Here is a 20381-nt window from a genome sequence, read left to right on the forward strand (position 1 = left end):
AATTATATTGATTGTCCGGTGGGTTGGGTCTGTACGAATTTTGATTTATTGTATTACAATTTTTTAAGGTACCTACAATTCTTAATATTTCGGATATTATTATTCACAATCTTTATTTTCATCATGAATTTTTTGTTCCGTATATTTCTTTTAATCTCGTGACAAACTGGTGACAAAGATACGTTCGTCCCTTGAAAGAGATCGGCAAAAAGTGCGTCAAAAAAGATAGATTGGAGCGACCGTCAAAGTGCTCAAAAATAATCTTACAGAGCCGGTCCAAGTGGAAATCTCTAAACAATGCAAAGAGAGGAAGACGAATTTTACACGGAGAATGAAAAATCCTCTCCGCATCCCTTCTTCAAAAAAATCCCCCGTCCCCCTTTTTCCTCCTTTCTTTCGTAGTATTAACTTGGGGGCTTTGTTCTTTTTTCTTTGGCCGACCGCCGTCTGGAGAACGAGAAGAATCAAAAGCCACCTGCCTCTCTCACCGACCGCAAGCAATCTGGTCCAGCAAAAACTCCTCCCTTTCCCTTCTCGTCTGATTTTTTTTTATATACAATCACGCTTCCTTCGCACCTGCCCTAAAATAAATGGCAACGCTTAATAAACTCAAATGGCTCGGAATACGTTTTACGAGCGGTGACACGGATTGAAATTGCCGTAAATCGTCATAACAGGTTTTCCAGTGCGATTGAGCAGCCTAATTGGCACCCCCAGCGCGCCCACAGAGGCGAATTCGGGCCGAAAAGGCAAGGTCACGTGTGCTTGGTACGGCGCAGGTGGCCGCGCCGTGAGCTTCGTGCGGGCGCCGCGCGGGGGCGGCCATTGCCATTCAGAGACCACAGTTGAGAGAGGAGTCTCGATCTCGGCGCAGCACTGCCAGCCCCGTCAGTCCCTCGGCCGAATTTCGGCGGAAATGCCCACAGGCGAATAGGCAGGCGAGTCGCACGAGGAAATTCGCACATCTTCTAGTCCGTTGAGTCGGCCGAACCAGAGAAGAATTCAGCATGTCTTGCAGCGCTCAGGTGGTGCTGCTGGTGTGGTGCTCGGTGGTCGCCTCCCTCGCCACCTCTCCGCCCGCCGCAGGTTCGCCCTTTTTTCAATTTTCGCCTCTCCAGAAACTTTGGTTCAATTCAAAATCGTTGTTTTTACCAAATTTTGAAACCAAGCCGACTCAAATTTGAGCCTGAAGCGACCTGACCGTCGTCTTTTGGTTGGAAATTCGGTCAGGCAGCCATTTCATGCGTCACCCGTAAACTCGGTCTTCTGAAACATCGGGATGACGTCACGTAACCCTTTCGTTACCATTCGCTGGAATTCACGCGAATTTCCCCATGAGAGATTAGAGTCGTACACAAATATTTGTTTTTTTCACTAAATTTGTAGATTTTATTAATTATTTTCAAATTTATTTAATAATTTAATTGAGTAATTCGAAGAATGTGATTATGTGACGTCCTTCCCGGTATTCCAGCGGCCGCACTTTACGCGGGGCTAAAAAACAAAGGTGCACTGCTCGATCATTTCCTAATACGGAAATTCTTTGTGCGCTAATTGGCGTGTTCTCGGGAAAAGTAATTTCCTTTTTGTCGACAGCAGTGCCGCGGCTGGATTTGCTGAGCCTCGAGAGCGGATACCACGGAATCGTCAAGGAAAATGAGACCCTGGTGGAGGTGACCCCCAGGATCAGGGGCGTCGGAGCCCCCATCTGCAATTTCCGCATCGTCAACAAGCACCACGGCGAAGCGCCCTTCGAGGTGCCCCTTTAAATTCATATTATTGTGTCCTGCTCTCGAAAGGAGAATTATTATTATTTTCCTCCTTTGTTCGTTTGCTCAGAGCGCGCGCAGCGCAAACAAAAAGATAACACAAGTGAAAAGAGCCTTCTAATTAAACTGCTCGTGGTTAGCCACGGGACATTTTTCTATTTTCCCTCAGTAGTTGTGCAAACAATCAGGTTTTTGTTCGTGCTCAAAGTTATCACAATGCATTGATTGAAACACAACTTCCTCTGGGAATTACACTGAAGAGAAAATTTTTAACGAGAAAATCCATTCGATATTTTTTTTTTCATCTGAAAATAAAAACCTTTATTTTAAATACAGTAATTTTGATGTCGGAACGATTTCGTTTTTTTTAAATCTAGCTTTTCATTTTCAGATCATCTTGAAAGATCAGGAGAAGGGTGAAGCCGAACTCAGGGCAAAGAAGACCCTGAACTGCGAGAAGAGAAAAAACTACAGATTCGACATCGCAGCTGTCAGTTGCAGTGGCGAGCAGAGTGAAAAGTGAGTCTGCGCTTAATCCTCTCACCAGTAATTTATCTTGGCCTACATCCACTTTTTCCTTATTAGGCCTTACCTGTTTTCTTGGAACATAAAATCTAATTATGTTTTGAACCATAACTTTTCCTGCATAAGTAAGCTTCAAATCAAAATTGTGTAAACATCATGATTATTATTTATTTAATGACAGACATTTACTCTAAAATAATAGAAAGAAAATGGAAATTAACAGACAATTAATTTAAAACAATTATTGAACATCCCTAAAAATTAATTTAATTTTTTTCCAGCGCCACTGTCCACATTTCTGTGGCTGACATCAACGAGTACGCTCCTGCTTTCCTCGAACCGAGCTATGTGCGTCAGGTTGACGAGGGCAGGTTGTATGAGGAGGTGGTCCGAGTGGAGGCCTCTGACCGCGACTGCACGCCTAAATTTGGCGACGTCTGCAAGTACGAGATCCTCACCAGTGACCAGCCCTTTGTCATTGACAACGAGGGCGTCATTCGCAATACCGAGGCTCTTGACTACGAGCGCAGCCACAACCACATCCTGACGGTGGTTGCCTATGACTGTGGCATGAAGCAGAGTGTTCCGGTCATGGTCACTATCAAGGTCAACCGCGTCTGCAAACTTGGATGGAAAGGTCAGTTTTAAAAGAAAAGATATTATTTTAATTTTGACATACTTTCAAAATTCAATCTCATTATTAATAATTTAATTTTGAATTTTTCAGGAATTCCCGAAAGGATTGATTACGCTCCTGGCACCGGAAGGGAAGAACTCTTCCCTGATGCTGATCTTGACCTGTGCGACGTCCCCTGCAATGTGAGAACTGTTGAGGCTCGTATCAAGCTGCAGACCAGCCACATCGGCAAAGGATGCGACCGTGACACCTACTCTGTTCAGAGCCAGAGGAAACTTTGTGGTATGTATTTTTTTTTCCTATTTTCATTCATTCTTGCTTACTAAAATTTTGATTTTTTTTTTTATTAAGGTGCAAGTGCTGAGAGTGTTGACCTATTGCCCAATCCTGGACTCAGCACTGAGTGGACCAAGAATCTGCCCAGCGACGATGGTCACGAGTCTGACCAGATCTTTGAGTTTGACGGTAACACCGCAGCTGTGGTGCCCAACACCGTCCTCGACGAGGCGCTGAGCCACACATTCACAGTCGCTACTTGGATGAAGCACAAGCAGAGCCCTGACAGCGACCACCACACTAAGGAACACATCATTTGTTCTGCTGACGACCACAGTAAGGGAAATTGATTGTTGTGAGGGAAATCCCTTAATCCTGTGTGGTTTACAGAAATGAACAGGCACCATTACGCTTTGTTTGTGCGCAACTGCAGACTCATTCTGCTGCTGAGAAGAGATTTCAGCGAGGGTGATCTCAACATTTTCCGTCCGGCTGAATGGAGATGGAAGTTGCCACAGGTTGGTTAATTGCATTTTCATTCATTTACACATTATTGTTTTCTTATGATGACAAATACACCATCCTGAACTTTGATGCTAACCCTGCAGTGCTGAAGTCGAAATAATAATTTAAAATATTTTTAGATTCAAACGTAATGGATTATTAAATTTTTTATAATATATTTCAGGTTTGTGACAACGAGTGGCATCATTACGCTGTGTCCGTCCAATTCCCAGACGTTCAACTTTTTGTTGACGGCCAGGAATTCAAGTCAGAAAAGAAGAATCCTGAAATTATTGACGACTGGCCTCTGCACCCAACCAAGGGCATCAACACCTCCCTGGCTGTGGGCGCCTGCTGGCAGGGCTCGGAAGGCAAAATGAAGCATTACTTCAAGTGAGTTTTACTTGAAAAATGAGAGAATATTTCACAAACATAAACCATTTCCAGGGGTTATCTTGCTGGTTTGGCTGTGCTGCTGCACAAGAATGAGCGTCCTGAGGTGCTGGCCTGTCTGCACAAGTGCAAGGAGAGCCTCGAAGTACCCCCCATGGAGCTTCTGGAGCCTGGAATGGAGCTGTTGACCAACAGCGAGCTCACAGAAATCACCATGGAAGGCGACAACAAGACCAACTTGGAGGTCCTGCTGCGCAAGGTGGGATACCTGAACTCGAGGGAGTTCCCAACGCCTGGCCGCAGGAATGTGCACATCTCGACAATCATCACCTGCGAAAGGGGAAGGCCTGTCAAGGTGCCGGCCGTCGAGAGCTACATCCAAGTTCTGCAGCCACAGCAGCCCACGATTGAGGTCAACGGCACTGGCAACATTGCTCGTGAGTACGAGGACTTCAGGTTGGGCGTGCGTGTCTTCACTGACGTCCACATCACTGTAACTGGAGACAAGGATAACAACAAGGAGTGGAAGAAGGGAGAGCCCATGACTGTGATCGAGAAGAAGCTCGACTCGTGCACCGTCTCTGTCTACCCTCCCTTGAATCCCGACCATGAGACTCTTACCCTGCCAGACAACATGATGGCCCAGTTTGGCATTGTTGCCAAGGTCAGCAGGGATGGTGTTGTTGTTTCTGGAGCTGATATGATTTACAACTACGAACAGGTTTGCAGTCCTTGAATTAAAATTTTGTATTAAGTTTTGAATTTTTGCAATTTTTCAGGTACTGAGACAAATTCAGTACACCAATAAGAAGCCGGCTTATTACTTGAATAGAGTATTTAAACTCATCTGCTCTGAGTTGAACGGCCGCTTCACAAGCAATGAATACGTGCAGACCGTAAGTGGAAAAATCCTATTTACATTATAAAATTTTTCTCTTAAATGATGATTGGATTCACCGCCTGATTTTTATTGATGACAGTCCTGCAGTGCTGATACCACTACTGCTACTTCATTGAATATGTTTTATTGAATACAGTAATTGACATATTTGTTTTTAATTTATTTCAGCTGACTGTGATCCATCCTCGATCCCCCATCAAGCTTGACGCCACCTCGGAACCGCTCCCTGACGTTTCAAGCTCTCCCGTGGCTAAGCAGGTGGACAGTGTGATTGTCGAGCCATCTGTTATTCCTGCCCATGTCAAACTGGACAGGCACCATGCTGAAATCAAACCTGCCCAAACCCTGAACGACATTTACTTGGGAGACACACAGAGCGTTGTTGCCACCGGAAGTAAGTTCAATATTTCAATTCTAAGTTTCAAAGGAATTAACTCAATAATTTCATTTATCAGGCCATGCCGTTACAATCATCATTGTAGTTTGCGTCGGCTTCTTGGTGTTCATGATTGTGCTGGGAGTAATCAGGATCAGGGCTGCCCACCACCGCAGCCAGCAGGAGGAGTTGGCTGACACTGAGATGGCGTGGGACGACTCGGCCCTCACCATCACCGTCAACCCCATGGAGTTGGCCGAGACGCACCGGCCCAAGTCTGGTGGCAATCAGGCTGGACCGCAAATAGCCCAGAGCGGCCACGTGCCCAATGACTCATCTGACGAGGATGAAGACGATGATTCGAGTTATCGGGACGAGCTTGACTCGAGCGATGATGACGACGTCGACGACGAGGCAAGCAACAAGAAAAGCAAGGACCTCGAGTGGGACAATTCAACTCTCTCCATCTAGAGGTAATTTTTTTCACAACTTTTTTCAATAATATTGTTTGAATTTGACATCAAATCTAACGGGTTTGAAATTTGTCTGTTTCAGGTCGTCGCAGGTGGATCAGGAACTTGAAGGAGTCGCCAGTTTGCCAGCCACTCGCGCAAGTTCCTTACTTATTAAGTATAAGCAGTCTTATATTTGATTAGACGCTGCTGCTTGTCTTACTTAGTTGATCCACGCGAGGGTCCAACACTCTGTTAGTGCCATAGCATAGTCAGTCTGTCCCTGATTTTCGCCATGCCAGTGCCATTCTCGGCCCATTTTTTGGTTTTCGCGCTCGATTGTGATGGCTTTGAACTTAAACACTGATTAGTTGTAATGATTGGGTTCTGAATTAATAATTATGCATATCAGCTCGGCAGCCGTTTTTTAAAAGTGTTAAAAAAACTATCTCTCTCTATCTATATATGACGTCTCATTGGCGCCTTAAAAAGGCAAATGAGGATTTATTATTATTTTTTTGAGAAATTTCCTATTTTTCCGTTAACTCGCGCAAGGCTGCTGCTTTAGTATTAATTAGCATTTGGTCCTTGTTACTCCTCGAGCACAACTTTGCACATGAATCAAACACGACAGAAGTAAAATTTGAAGCTTCAATTGGCCCCCGGTTATTTTTATAACAAATAAAAAGACACTCGTATGTATATGTACACACGCCACACACACACATAATGACACTCTAAAATCACTTGTACACTCTAAAAAGTGGAGAAGGAGCTTATTCGGTTGTTGAGACGGGCAGCACTTGTAACTAAAACCGTCCATTTTTTGCTTGACTAGCGCTGTCTTGTTTTGTCTGCTGAGTTTCCTCACTCTTTGACGATTAACATACTTAACGAAAAGTAGCAAAAATAATAACGAGGCAAGATAACTAATTAATTTAACTTTCTGTAGGTTTTAAGGTAGGAGTTAAATGATTATATTTTGAGTAAAGATGCAAATCAACAAGAGGAAGGCGCATTTATTGAAGCTTTGAACTTTACACTGGCAGGAGGAATTACTTTTCTCTATCCAAACTAATTTGAATCTGCTTAATAAAAAGATATTTCGCTCGAGGCCCCCCGAGAATTTTCCTCATTTCGCTCTTTGATATTCGGAACTCCTCTCGAGGCTCTTGAAATGAATAAAAAAAAAATCAGAAGTCGGTTGCCATTTTTGACTGAAGCTCGCTAAGACCAATTTTCTTCCAGGGTCCTCGGTCGTGAGTGGCGCCAGTAATTGCATTTCCTAATTAATTACCTAATACTTTTAATTTTGAAAAGTCTTACCCTCCTGAGGGGAGCCGGAAATCGGCGAAATTTGCCAACGCTCTGGGGGGTCTCTTAAAAAAAACGGCATTACACAAAGTAAAAAAGGCGCTCGTCTGTTTAATAATCTAATTTAGGGTGTGGGATAATAACTTTAATAAGAGAATAACTACTTAGTGGTGAGATGAATTTATATAAACACACACGACACGACACACCTAATTGAATTATTACTTAACGGCATATTATAATAATACTATATTTGAACACACACGCGCGCGTTTATGATTCTACACACTAATAATAATATTTATAGACTGCTGTTTTTATTTGAGTATTTTGAAAAGATTAGGTAGGCTAACCTAGCGGGCTTGCCAAGGAGAATAGCACTCGAATTAAATTACTAATCAATCACCCTTTCTCTTCTCACTTGCAAGCAGAATTAAAAAGCCTCCCCAGAAGTTTTTATGGACATTCCAGCAGGAGAGGGGCGGCTCGAGCACAAATCCGCTTCTCTTTCATTCGTTTTCTTTCTATCTTGGCCACCCCTCTCGGCTAAATTAAAAATCGATCGGTGTTTCTAGGTGACGAGCGGTGGGCGCCCTTAACGCACGCACTCGTCGGTTAATTGACAGTTTATATAATTAATTCATTACACACTGTGTCCGTTGATGTTTCGATTGTCCACTCGGTGTACTTAATAAGGAAAAATTATATTAAACTGCGTATTATATACACACACAAAAACACACACACTCTTACGAAAAATGAAAAGTATTAGTCGAAAGAATAATTATTTTTTAAAGTGACTCAGGAAGTTGACAAAAAAAATGTATTGAATAAAAATTTGACACGGAAAATAATAAGTATTCCCGGTTGAAAAAAAGACACACCCAGTTGCTTAAGTATGTTGTAAAATAAAAATATAAGGTTATAAATGAAAAATACTTAAAAAGATACACGTGTATTAGATGAGAAACTGCCTGTTTGTTTGTATATTTATGGACGGGTGTAGGCGAAACTATGCTAAAAAATTTGTCCCCAAGTGTCGCGCGATGAAAAAGCAAACACACCAACACACGCATTTTTCACAGCGGGAAGAAGAAGTTTTTGAATCAATAAATAGATGATAATAATCCAACCTGTATCTCTATATCTGTGCAATATCGAGTGTGATTTTTTAACCGTTTGGTTCGTTTTCCGTCGCTGGTGGGTTTCGTTTGTATTTTTTTACATTAATGATGGTCTATTTTTTCCTCAGCTCTGACGCATTATATATTATACACATAAATCTACGATATGAATTTTAATTAAACTTGTATAACGAAAATGAAAAGTATTAATTGAATTGCTGTAACAAAACACACACCTCTATCCTAACTGACAACAATGTAAAATCCATTATCTACAAATAAAAGCCTTACACCCAGTATAAGGTACAAGAACCGACTTTTACTCTCCTGCCTCGAAAATCAATCCTCAACTTTTTTTGGCAATCGGCCATTCTCAAATAACATGAAAAGGGCACACGCCTGATCATTAGGGCTGAAAGGTTAGCGCTTTTGAAATGGGTTCGCTGCCAAAAAATGAAGAAATTTGTTCCAACTCGCAATAATTGTTTAATTATTATCACTGGCCCGAGATGCAGGAAGTGGGCGCGATAATTTTTAGCACAAAAGGCACCCAGCTGGACGCAACGAGTCAATTTGAAAGAGATCGTTCCGCCGCAAACTCGGCTCGTGTGTGTGCCTATGATGATGAGATTGTGTGTGCATAATATTTTTATCATTAGCCAGCAGCAGTGGTGGCCGCTCTGGTCGCCTCCACTGCCGCGGGAGGAGGGAAAAAGGCGTGTGGAGTTCTGCAACAGGTGCAGCAAAGTAAATCTCGGCATTTGGTGAGAACCGCGCTTGGGGACCAAACCACCTCTAGGTAAGTTTCCCCGGGGATCCATTTGTGAAAAGTTTGGGTTTTGATTGAACAGGGGACCGATATTTTTCGTTTTCCGCCGCCTATTTCGCTGGATTTCTCAAACATGAAGATAAAATATTATTTATTTATTTACATATAATTAAAATTTTAATTCAGCAATCTGGGGAGCTGCAATTTATTGATTTATTAAATCAAGTAAAAAAAAACTGGCTTGCCCTTGCTAAAAAATATTGTTGTTATAGAAAAGCTACCAGTTTTGTTCTCATTTTGTGATGCTGACTGGTTCTTTTATTATTATCAAATTTCTTATATTAATTTGTAATTGGCAAAACATGATTTTAGATTTGGGAATGGATTTGGATAAAATTGTTTACTGGGAATCCAAGTTGAACCAAAAAAAATATTATTAAAAAAGAAACATTTTAAATTTTTACCAATACATCAAATACCGAGCACAGATTTTTTAGAATAATTTACATTCAAACAAAAAATTATTGATTCTTTTGACTCTTTGAATTAAATTCAAGATTCAAAATATTTTTTTTAATCGATAATGTTTTAATGCTATAGAGTGCTATAGAGTTGAATAATTAAATTTTGTATTCAAAACGATTCTTTTTTCCTTTTTTAATTCTACGAATTATTTCTATGTATGCATGTGTGAAGTGTGAAAAATTAAATGTATTGTTTGGAAATAACCTGCAAAAATGATGAAAGGAGAAATATTAAAAGTTAATTAATTCAAATAAGAGAGTTCAGATTAAAGAAGGGAAAAATAATCATAAATTTTTAATCCAACATCAAGTTTCTTTTTGGGGGGAGGGAGTTTCATTTAATTAATTTTGGTAACTATAGTGTAATTCAGACATAATTTTATTCCTTTCAAATGTGTCTTGAACTAATTTTAAGTAAAGTAGAAATTATAAGTTCAAAAAGTACCTAATTATAAATAACTGGATTAATTAAAAAAAACTTTTAATTTTTATAGAAATTGATCCTACATAAATAGAAAATTATGACGGGAAAATAAGAATTGACCTCTAATCTGTAAAAACTTTTTTTTCTTTTCAATGAATGAGTTTTTTTACCGATCATTATTCTTTAAATTTAAAGTGCAACCAAATTGACATTCGATATCGTGTCAATCTCGAGGGCAAGGTTGCCTGTACTCATATATTATTTTACCCCTCCTTATTATTACTCTTTATTATTCATCGGTGCCTATCGACTTCTCGCATCTGTCCCTCGAATTTGCAGCTTAGGAGCGCCCGAGATAAAATTGCAACAACGATTAATCACGGCGGGGCGTTGCGTTGAATAATGGAACCGCGCGCGGTGGCATTTTTTTTTTCGCCCCGCCGCGGGCCAATGTAATTACTCTCTCGACCTCGCCCCCGCACACCACTCGGCTTATTTGAAATTAAAAAATTTCCACCAAGATCCGTAATAAATCCACGTGTTGTTACGCGATTCGATTTCCAGCCGGAGAACAATAACTAAATATAAAATATATATTTTCAATGCAGGAGAGAGATTCGTTTTGTATGGTTTTATGTATATGGCTCGCTTTTGTGCGGCCGCCAGCGATTAATAAAGAAACTCTCGTGTCCGCGGGGGAGTCGTAAAAAGCAATTTGCACCGCCGCGATTGTTTTTTAATTGAGTGCTGCAGTAGCTGTCCATGAAAGGGGTGACTTTTGAAGACAATTACAGCGTTTCGATTAAGGGCAAGAAAAAGTGGCAGCAGTTTATGCAACACACGATCAATGGGAGTCGATTGATTTCACAGAAGCTAATTTTTCTATATTAATCTTGATTAAAAATTCATTTAATTTTTATATAATTTTAATATCAATTGCGAAATTGAAAATTATAACTTCAAGAAACGTTCTTAAATATTTCCATATTTATAATCATTTTAAATTCTACTTACTTGAAAAAATTCTAATTTCCAGAAAAACTAAATAAATTGTAATACGATACATTTTAATAAAAAGCATTAGGAAAATCTGTGGACAAAAATTACAATTGTCTATTTATTATAAGTTTAAAATAATTATATTCAATAAAAGCATTTTGTAAAATTAAAATATAAGTTTAAAAATTTCTCTAATATATCTTAAAATTGTAAGATATATAAGTAATTTATTTTGTTGAAAATAAACTGAACGCCGATTGAGTAAAAATATATTTCAAAATGAAAAATTTCGTAAGCACATCATTTTGAAATCGATTAGGAGTGTTTTGGCGCTTGTCTCTTGTTCTCCAAAGCACTCAAATTAGTTCTCATTAGCCGTATCAGAGAGTCGCACACACGTGCTTGACTCTGTGGCAGAGGTCGGGGGTCACCGAGTCGAATTTGCGGCTCACGAGCGCGGAATGTCGCGAGTGCCGCGATCACACAATTTATTTCCATGCATAATTAGCGGTGGCACGCGGTCGTCGTCGTGAAATAGGCAGCCTTGGAAATCGCATGCCGCTGGGAAAGGTCTCGACCTAGGGCATAAATAAAGTATGAATCAGGTGAGATCAATGTATTGTCTCGAGTCGCTATATATTACGAACGCGTGCAGGGGTAAAATCCAAATTCATGAAAATTCAAAATCTTTTAAAAATTTCATCCTATACAAATTTTAAATGGAATTTTAATTATTGATTGTGATGTTTACAATCAACTTTTGATAGCTCTAAAAAACTAAAAAAAAATAAACTTTTTCTAAAATCAATTTTAAAAGTTTTTGAATAAAAATATTATTATTGATTTTATTATTTAGTTACTTTGCTACAGTTTGTAGTGAAAAATTATCCGACAAGTTTCTCTGTCCTTGGCTATTTAATTAATGGTTGCAGGTTTTGTCTCTTTTTTTATGCTTCCTAGTGTTTTAATTTGTCGATTTGCGAGCCACTTTAAAAGTCGTGTCTCCTTTTCCTGGTTCAAAGCAAATTATCTCGTCTAACAAACAGACGCTGCGGTGGAGCAGAGCATAATATTCTGTGAATCCTACGTGCGCCGATGGATCATCATGCTGGAACATTCAGATTCAAGGCCGACCGCTCCGCCGTTTGTAAAAATTAATCCACCCAACAAACTTGATTTTCCTTCCCGCGAGTGAGAGAGATGAAGTCGAGCGCGCGCGTCTCTTTATTTTTATTTATTTGTTCCTCGGCGGCTCAATGCAAACAAGAAAATTAATAATGCTCGACTTTTTTAAAGAAATGGCGGCACACATGATACGATCAGGTTTATTCAACCTTTTGCAGAAAATTGCGCAGACGGTAAATTTGTGAAAAAGGCCAAAAGAATGCAAAAGTGTCGTAAAACACACTTGACTGCTGAGGAGGCCATACCAAAGTAATTTTTTCATTCCCACGCATGTGTTTTGCATTGTTTGCATAATTAAATTAGTTGCTTACTTAACGTGCAACTCCAAGCGAGACGAGACACGAGACGACAGAGAAAACACGGCCTTGTCCGCAGAAATTGCGGAAGATCTGGACGGATGAAATTAATTAATTATATAAATTATATTTGAATTAAAACAGCAATAAAAGGAAATTAACAGACACGTGCAAGTAATACGAATTAAAATTGAAAAATAAAATAATTTAGTGGATTTAAAAGAAAAAATAAAATAAAATTGATTTTAATCTCAGAATAATGTTAAAATATTTTCAAAATGATAATTGTGTTTGTCTTGGTGTGTTTACATTGCTGTTTTATTCAAGTTTAAATTTTAAAATTTCAATTTCAATACGTTTGCATCACCAAACAATTGTTAAGAAAAGGTAAATTTGTGAAATAAATTTATAAGTTTTTTTAATAATATCAAATATATATCTTTGGAGGACTAATTAAATTTCTTCCACTTGAAGATATCATGATTTAGTCAGTGAAATATACTCACACCGGTTCATGCAAGTCAGATATGTCAAATTAATTTTTGTGCAAATTTTCCAGCTCGTTGCTCATTGAGCAAAACGCACAAATCGAATACATTTTTATCATCGCATCACGATCTCTCAGGTGTACGTGTGAAGCAATAACAACACGACGCTTGCTGAAAAAATATTCTTTCTCTGCGCGATTATAACAAGAGTGTTAAAAGATCGCGGCGGCTCTCGTGTGACAAATAATATAAAAGAAAAGATCGTGTTTCTCCGAATGGCTCGCCGACGATTTTTTTTAACACCAGAATCACGACCTGCGCCGAGAGAGAATTTTATTATTATTACTATTATTAAACGTATCGAGTTGCTCAAAAAGTCGCCTTCAATTAATTCATTGCGCATTTGCTCGTTTTGAAATAATTTCGGGGAGAGAAAGAGAGAAGCAGAAGGCGCTTGGGTGCACGCGCGCCTTAATCTCTAATGACCATCAGGCTTTTTTAAACAAATAAGCATGTGAAATTATTTAACTTTGTGCACAGAGTTTGTGCTTTAAAATGTTAATTTTTCGTCTGGAAGTGAAATAATAGCGCAAAAAAAAAATGCAATGACCGCGATTCATGAAAAATTCTGATCGACCTCAGGCTAAAATTAAGTCCTGTAGCAAAAGTGGCTTATATAAACAATTTTAAGAGCAAAATGTTTATTACTATATGACAACAAAGTTAATTCATCTTCATCAATTATTCAAAAATGAGAGGCAGAAAGGGTGCAGTTTCTAAAAATATGCACCAATGGCAAAAATATTAAAAGAAAAAATTGGATTGTTAAAAAATAGTCTTCAAATAAATATTGAGACAAAACTGTCGCATAAATATTTTAATTTAATTTTTTTTTTCAATTTCTGTATAAAGAAAACAAAACAGTGCTGTACTAGTTGTAAAAATGAAATAAAATTAAAATAAATAGGGTTTTTTTATCCCGGGATATCTTTTTACTGGAGAACTAACAATAAGTCAAGAGAATAGTGCCCATTAAGTTGAAAAAGTAATTTGAATCAGCATAACAAAAGATGAATAACTTGATGATTATTTTTAATATTTGTTTCAAATCACTCAAATTAAAGTTTGAAAAATCTACAAAAAAAATTTGAAATCATGCAGTTCATGCTATATTGTAATTATTTTTTTAAATTGTAATAATTTTATACCTTATATTCCAGAAGATGTATGAAATATAATAAAAATTTGTTTGTATTTTTGTACTTATCACAACCACGACAATTTTTATTAGCTTTTATGATGCTTTGGGGAAAAGAAGTTTTATTTCAAAAATTGAACCTTGTATGAGTTTGATAAAAATCTGTGTAATTGTCAATCGAATTGATTAAACATTTTTATTGGCGGCACACTTCTTATTTTACCCGACAAGTTTAATTGCCGATTCGGATCAATGATTACAAAAATTCGGTTACTTTTTGCGTCAAAAGCGGAGAACCCATAAACCAGATAAATTAAAGCCCGTTAGTGCCACAACTCGCAGGAGTGATAATTATCTAAACTTGGCAATTGTTGAAAGGGCGCGCGCAATGAAATCGAGCCAAGGTTGAATTAAACTTCGCGCATCTCTCCTATAATTCTCACCTGCGCGATTTTGAAATAACACTTTTATTAAAACGGGGTGTAATAAATCTGCAATATCATTTTCGAAGAATCGAAGTAAACGCGCAATTAAAAAAGAGAAAGATATTAAATTGAAAAGTGGCTTGTTATTCATCAACATGTCTCAATTATTTGCTTGGAATTGAAGACAAAAAAATTATTATATTGGCATATTTAGAAAGGTTCAAGTGCATTGACAAATTCACTTTTAATGCCCTGATTATTAAACACAAGGGCCGGTCTGCGCAAAGGTCGCGCCAAGAGTGAACAGCTTTTGATTGATGATTTTCCTCGCTGTGATCGAAGTGATCGAGTTTGATTGATTGGCCGTCGCGGGCTTTTTTTCGCGAGGCGGGTGTGGAAAAAAGCAGCGTCTCAGCATGTGTTGTTTCGTTTTTCTCCAACACAATTACTCGCCACTTATCACTCTCGGTGCGCGCAATTTTAATTGGTGGAAAAATGTAAATGAAAAAACGATTAGTTTGTTACGAGAGAGTTTCGTGACTCGGCAATAAAAACGGTAGCTTAACTCGTTTCGGTGTGAGAAAATTACGCACCTGAGAGAAAAACACGTAAACGGCTCCACTTTTTTTTTCATTTTCCTTGATTTTGACCTTTGAAAATGAAAGTGTTAAAAGTAGTGTGAATTCGACGAAATGTTAATATTTCCTTGCGATTCGCAGACATGGAGCTAATTGCTTTCGCCGCTCTTGCCCTCTTGGCTCCAGCCCTGGCCGTCCCCATCAACCCCCAAATGACTTTCCGGTTTGTTTCGCCAACACACACATATTCGCAGGGAATTGACCTGATGTCAGGTAAGCTTGACAATAAAATTAAAGAGTTTCAAATTTTAATAATTCAATAAACTATAAAGAGAAAGAATATTATTGCAATTCTTGATTACTGAAATAATTTTGACCGAATTTTTTAAAATGATTTCAGAAATTGATATTTTTAAATCATTGATCAACACATTATAATTTTTAATTAGAATTTCGTTTAATTTAAATGTTATAATTTCCAAAAAAAAAAGTGTTGCGAGTAATACAGAAACAAGAAAAATTATCAATATTTAATATATACAGCAAATTAATAACTGAATTATTTTATGTAATTTTAAAGCTTGTTCAATTTTAGTAGAATGAAACAATAATAATTTTGTAATGATAGAACAATACAATAAGAAATAAACAAAATAATAATTCCGTGAAAAAAATTGATTTCAGCTGCTACGGAGTATGTGACCGACGATTCCCAGTTGCAAGAGTTGCACTCCCTTCAGCCCGAAACAGAACCTGCCGACGTTTTGTCCGGGCCCGAATTGGAAGCGTTTGCCGCGTCCTTCGTCAGCAACGAGCCGCGCTTTTTCCACCAATTCCCCCACGAGCGCGCCCTGCTCGCCAACATTCAGCTGCGACTGAGCCAAAACCTGCCCACCCTCAGGACTGGTTCCATTCGACCTGGATCGCCCTTTCTCAGAGCTTGAAATTAAGGAATTGTGCCAAATTTGATATGATTTTAGTTTAAGGTGGTTGGTGGTTGTAATTTATTTATGGTAGACTCTGTAGATAGGAAATAAAATTAAAATTGTTAATACAAGAGCTGCTGCGTTTTATTAAAAATAATATGCAATCACAAGGATCTAAGTCGGCTAAATGCAATTCATTGTATAAGATTGTTGCACAGAATGTCATACATTGCTAAATGTTAAAAAAAGATTTATTTACAGTCTTTCCGCCTTTGCGTCTGAGAGGCACTCGTGAGTTACGTTACTTGCTAATCTAGAACTAACCAAGAAGATAGCTGTGACAATTTTGACTCGATTCAATTTTCACGCACTTTCCTTCCAAAGTGTCAGTGCTGATTTGATTATAGTTTAAAGAGACCCATTTTTGAAGAACAACACTGGCTCACCAAAATTGTGCCAAAAATGGATATTGACTGAATGATTCGCACACTGGATTATTCAAGTTTATCTTTTTCAATGGACAAAAATATTGCTTCTTTAGAACAGAAATGGATGTAAGACCCACAGAATAATCTAAATTTTTATTTCAATTAACTGAAAAATTTTCCAAAGTAAATCTCCATAATTAAATTCTCGGCAAAGGTATAAATTGGACGACTGGCCACTTCCAACTTGCTCGAATTCAGTCAATAGCCATTGCTAAGAACAAATTGGCGATTCCGTAATACTTGTGATAAAAAAACTTGTGGCCGAACTTCCGAAGGAACAAAGGAAGCTGCCCGTTTTCAGTATTTACAAAGTCGAGAGATTTTCTTCCGAGGTCAAAGAAATGTCCAGGAAGCGGTGCGCCGATGTCACACTCTAGGCTGGTGCACCCCTCGCCTGAAGATTTCTCTGGCTGTATCCTAGAAGCGCTCCTTAGAGGCCATGTGGCTGTCTGGATCGGTGATGAATTGCATCTCCTGGAAGTCTTGGAATTTCTCCTGGTCTCGAATATGGGCATAGTTTGCAGAGAGACACATCAAGTAGTGAATCTGAAGTAAAAAATAATTATAAATAATGTAAACGATAAAATTTAAAAAAAAAAACTCACCAAACTCAAAATGACAATGATGCAGGAGATTGCAGCCAGGTAGGCCATCAGCTCGGCGTTCTTGACGTAGTCTTTGCAAAACTCGGTCGCTTCTTGCTGGCAGACCTTCAAGTCATCGATTGGTGTGTTCTTCGGGAAGAAAAAGTCTGAAATATTCAAATTTCACAAATAAAGGTTTTATAATTGCCGAAATATTGAAAACTTACGGAACATTTCAAAATTGATGCACTCAATTTCAGGGTGGGTGAATTTGTCGTTGCAGAGAGCTTTGAAGGTGGAGTACGTGGCAGCGACCAGCACCAGCAGAATGAGAACGGCCAGCCACGCCAGCTGAAGGGTGTAAGTGAGCACCATGAAGATGGCGCAGGTCACTCGCCCTCCGACCCTGCTCGTGTGACCTCGGTACACCTTGCGTCTGGTGGCACCTGTGGCCAGGCAGCCGATGAAGAGCATCATGAGGCCGAGGGCGGCCATCGACGCGGCACCAATCACCAAACCCAACTGTGTAGGCTCCAACCTGAAAAAGTTGATAAAATTAAAATAGAACTGGATTTTTTGAGTGATTTAAAAATAAAAAATAAATTATATTACAGCACTTATATTTTTGTTCTTCTTCAAATCGGGCATTGAAATAAATAATTATTTAATGTGTTTTTTTACTTTTGTTAGAAAAAAGTTTGAATTGAATTCACGGACACATTTAAAATTTCCTGATAATGAAATTTCTTTGTTTTTTTCTCTCTATATTGGACATTCCCGAATAAATTAATTTTATTTTTCACTCGTAAAAAATTGTTTGAATTGAATTCACCGAGGCATTAAAAACTGACTTACCATGTCAGCCGGAAGTGGAAGACATGCTCAAACATGAGTGACGTGAGAGTGGCACCTCTGTAGATGGTGAAGCAAAATATGCCGACCCCTGACACGCACATGACTGTGGCAATGAGGGTGGCGTAGGGCAGCCTGCCCTGCAAATCGGCGCAGCATCCACCTGTAATTTTACAAATAAAACCGTCAGAAATATTTTGGTATTTTCCAAATTGGGCTGATAATATGTTTATTTTTCCACTCATGACCTTCTGCATTTTAAACAACAAGTGGAGGTGAAACGAGACAAGTGCGCACCGAGTGGGTCATTTGAGAAGCCCTCGTTTCCTATTAAACAGACGAGGTTCTTTGACCTGTTGTTTGGCCTTTCGCTTGGCCGGCAGAGCGTAAATTTATCTACATTTTAAATCGCTTCTCTTCAATACTCAGATTCGTTTTATTAAATTACTCAAGAACGTCGGAAATATTTCAGTGAAAAGAAATAAAAAAATTAAATTAATTTTTAACTTTTCAAATTAATAAGGCAACTGATAAACAAAATCAAAACTTTTGAAAATATAAATGAAAATAAATAAAAAAAAAAAGGAAGGAGAACGAATTTATGAAAGAATGAATAAAACTGTTTGCAAGAAGAATCATGCCAAATAAGATAAATGCGTTTGCGAGATAACGATTATTGCGTGAGTCAGTTGAAAAAATAAAAAAAGGCACCGGATTTGTAGAGTTGGTCCTGCGAGTAAGAGGGGTAGAGGTCCTGCGAGGTGTTGAGCGCCTCGGCCTCCGGCTCCTCATCCTCCAGGTGCGTCGTCCACCGACGGCGGTCTGCCATTAATTATTTCGGGTCTCCTGCACGTTGCCCTCGCGTCCGAATGACTGACTTGTGAGTGTCACACTCGACGCGTTTCTCACAACTTCACACGCCCAGATAAGATTAATTCCCGACACCGGTGCTGCCCGCGGCTCCCATTCAAAACAGCTCGGATTATCTCCACGTGCTCTAAATATTATCTTTTAAATTCAATAATTATATTTTTTTTTAATTAAAAAACTTCAAAATACACTTAGGAAAATCTAATTAATTTACTCCGCTTTTTCCTCTCGAGCAAGGCAGCGTCGTTAAAGCCATGCTAAATTGGAGTAACTGCACATTTCCTGTGACGTTGCTGACACAATTAGTCTCAACTCAAGATTAGTCACATTATTATTTTTTTTTCAAAGAAGGTTTCTCCCATTCGGCACGCTCTCTTTGTCAAATTTGAACCTCTTAAATTCAAATTAGAACACATTTATCCTCAATACAATAAAGAAACAAAAATAGATCAAATATCACAAGGATTTTAACGAGAAAAACAATTTCAAAAAGAGAAGTAAAAAAATATTTTTTGTGGTGATTTGAATTTAAAGTCAGCTTTTCCTCGATGGGTTTTGTGAGTTGTTAGTTGTTTAAAAAAGGATAATTGTTTTTTTCTTTAACAACAAACAACTCACAAAAACCATTGAGGAAAAGCTGACTTTAAATTCAAATCATCATGAATCAATCCTCGATCGTACAATTCAACTAAAAAATGAATTTGTGAAATTTTTAAATTCAAAAAATATTATCTCAAAAGATTTTCAAACACACTTTTGCCTTCCTTCGTATAAATATTTTTATTTATTTTAATTCTTTTAGGAGCATTATTTATAAAAATCTGATAAAACGGATTTTCTACCAAATTATTATTTGTCATTAAAAATAAATTTTCATTTTGTAATATAAACTATTTCAAATCCTCGGATACGATAAAATTTCATTGCAATAAATAATATTTCCAAGGATTTCACCTTCATGTGAGTCACTCTCGCGCTTAACATTGCACTCTGTCACAATACATCGAGTCATGAATGGAATGCAAATTTAAATGCCCCAGGAAAAGGGTGTTGTCTTACCCATTTTTCAGTTCTGAAATGCAATTCACTTCTTGGACGGAGAGTTCAGCTGTCAACGGTGGCTGCCAGAGAGTCGTCAGATCAGTCTCATTCTGCAAACCAGCCAATATTTAGTCGCGGTTCACGGCCAATTTGGGAAGAGACGCTAAATTGCACGTTTGTTTGTGTACAAATACAAACCCAGCCCCCCCCCCGTCTCCGTTCACCAAGCACCGAAACAACAGGTGCTTTTCCGTTTTTCCTCCACCCTCGGACGAACGCGGACAAATACTTGTACGGACATGCAATTTCCACCTCAAGAATTTTCAAAACTCACCAGTTAAAAGCAAAAAAGGGTGAAACGGAGACACTTTCCCTAGGAAACTCCGTTCGACGCCATGAAATCTGGACAACACGGCCTGTTCACTCCTATGCGCAGGTTTGTACCACTGTTCATACTTGTGAA

At 38.5% G+C, this 20381-nt stretch overlaps 2 protein-coding genes across 5 annotated transcripts; one reads left to right on the plus strand and one right to left on the minus strand.

Moving 5' to 3' along the window:
• Window positions 1-830: 830 nt before the first annotated feature.
• LOC132205371 (calsyntenin-1) lies at window positions 831-16216 on the plus strand. Of its 3 annotated transcripts, XM_059634381.1 has the most exons (16): window positions 831-1086; window positions 1597-1757; window positions 2161-2288; window positions 2576-2931; window positions 3022-3213; window positions 3283-3543; window positions 3598-3725; window positions 3896-4104; window positions 4159-4825; window positions 4884-5000; window positions 5174-5399; window positions 5461-5854; window positions 5937-8879; window positions 8931-9070; window positions 15299-15430; window positions 15842-16216. In XM_059634381.1, the coding sequence occupies exons 1-12, from the start codon at window positions 1008-1010 to the stop codon at window positions 5850-5852; spliced, it is 2916 nt and encodes a 971-aa protein (XP_059490364.1). In that variant the 5' UTR covers window positions 831-1007; the 3' UTR covers window positions 5853-5854; window positions 5937-8879; window positions 8931-9070; window positions 15299-15430; window positions 15842-16216. The 3 variants fall into 3 exon arrangements, with proteins under 3 accessions (XP_059490364.1, XP_059490363.1, XP_059490365.1); XM_059634380.1 differs by having other exon boundaries at window positions 5937-9070; XM_059634382.1 differs by having other exon boundaries at window positions 1600-1757; window positions 5937-9070.
• On the minus strand, window positions 16187-20380 carry LOC132205372 (neuronal membrane glycoprotein M6-a). Of its 2 annotated transcripts, XM_059634385.1 has the most exons (6): window positions 20253-20380; window positions 19937-20028; window positions 18011-18170; window positions 17383-17693; window positions 17177-17322; window positions 16188-17117 (listed from the first exon to the last, which is right to left on the minus strand). In XM_059634385.1, the coding sequence occupies exons 2-6, from the start codon at window positions 19938-19940 to the stop codon at window positions 16989-16991; spliced, it is 750 nt and encodes a 249-aa protein (XP_059490368.1). In that variant the 5' UTR covers window positions 19941-20028; window positions 20253-20380; the 3' UTR covers window positions 16188-16988. The 2 variants fall into 2 exon arrangements, with proteins under 2 accessions (XP_059490367.1, XP_059490368.1); XM_059634384.1 differs by lacking the exons at window positions 19937-20028; window positions 20253-20380 and adding an exon at window positions 18719-18906 and having other exon boundaries at window positions 16187-17117.
• Window position 20381: the final 1 nt, after the last annotated feature.

This window comes from Neocloeon triangulifer, unplaced genomic scaffold (genome assembly GCF_031216515.1).
Source record: "Neocloeon triangulifer isolate White Clay Creek 2 clone unplaced genomic scaffold, ASM3121651v1 ptg000002l, whole genome shotgun sequence".
NCBI classification, from domain to species: domain Eukaryota; kingdom Metazoa; phylum Arthropoda; class Insecta; order Ephemeroptera; family Baetidae; genus Neocloeon; species Neocloeon triangulifer.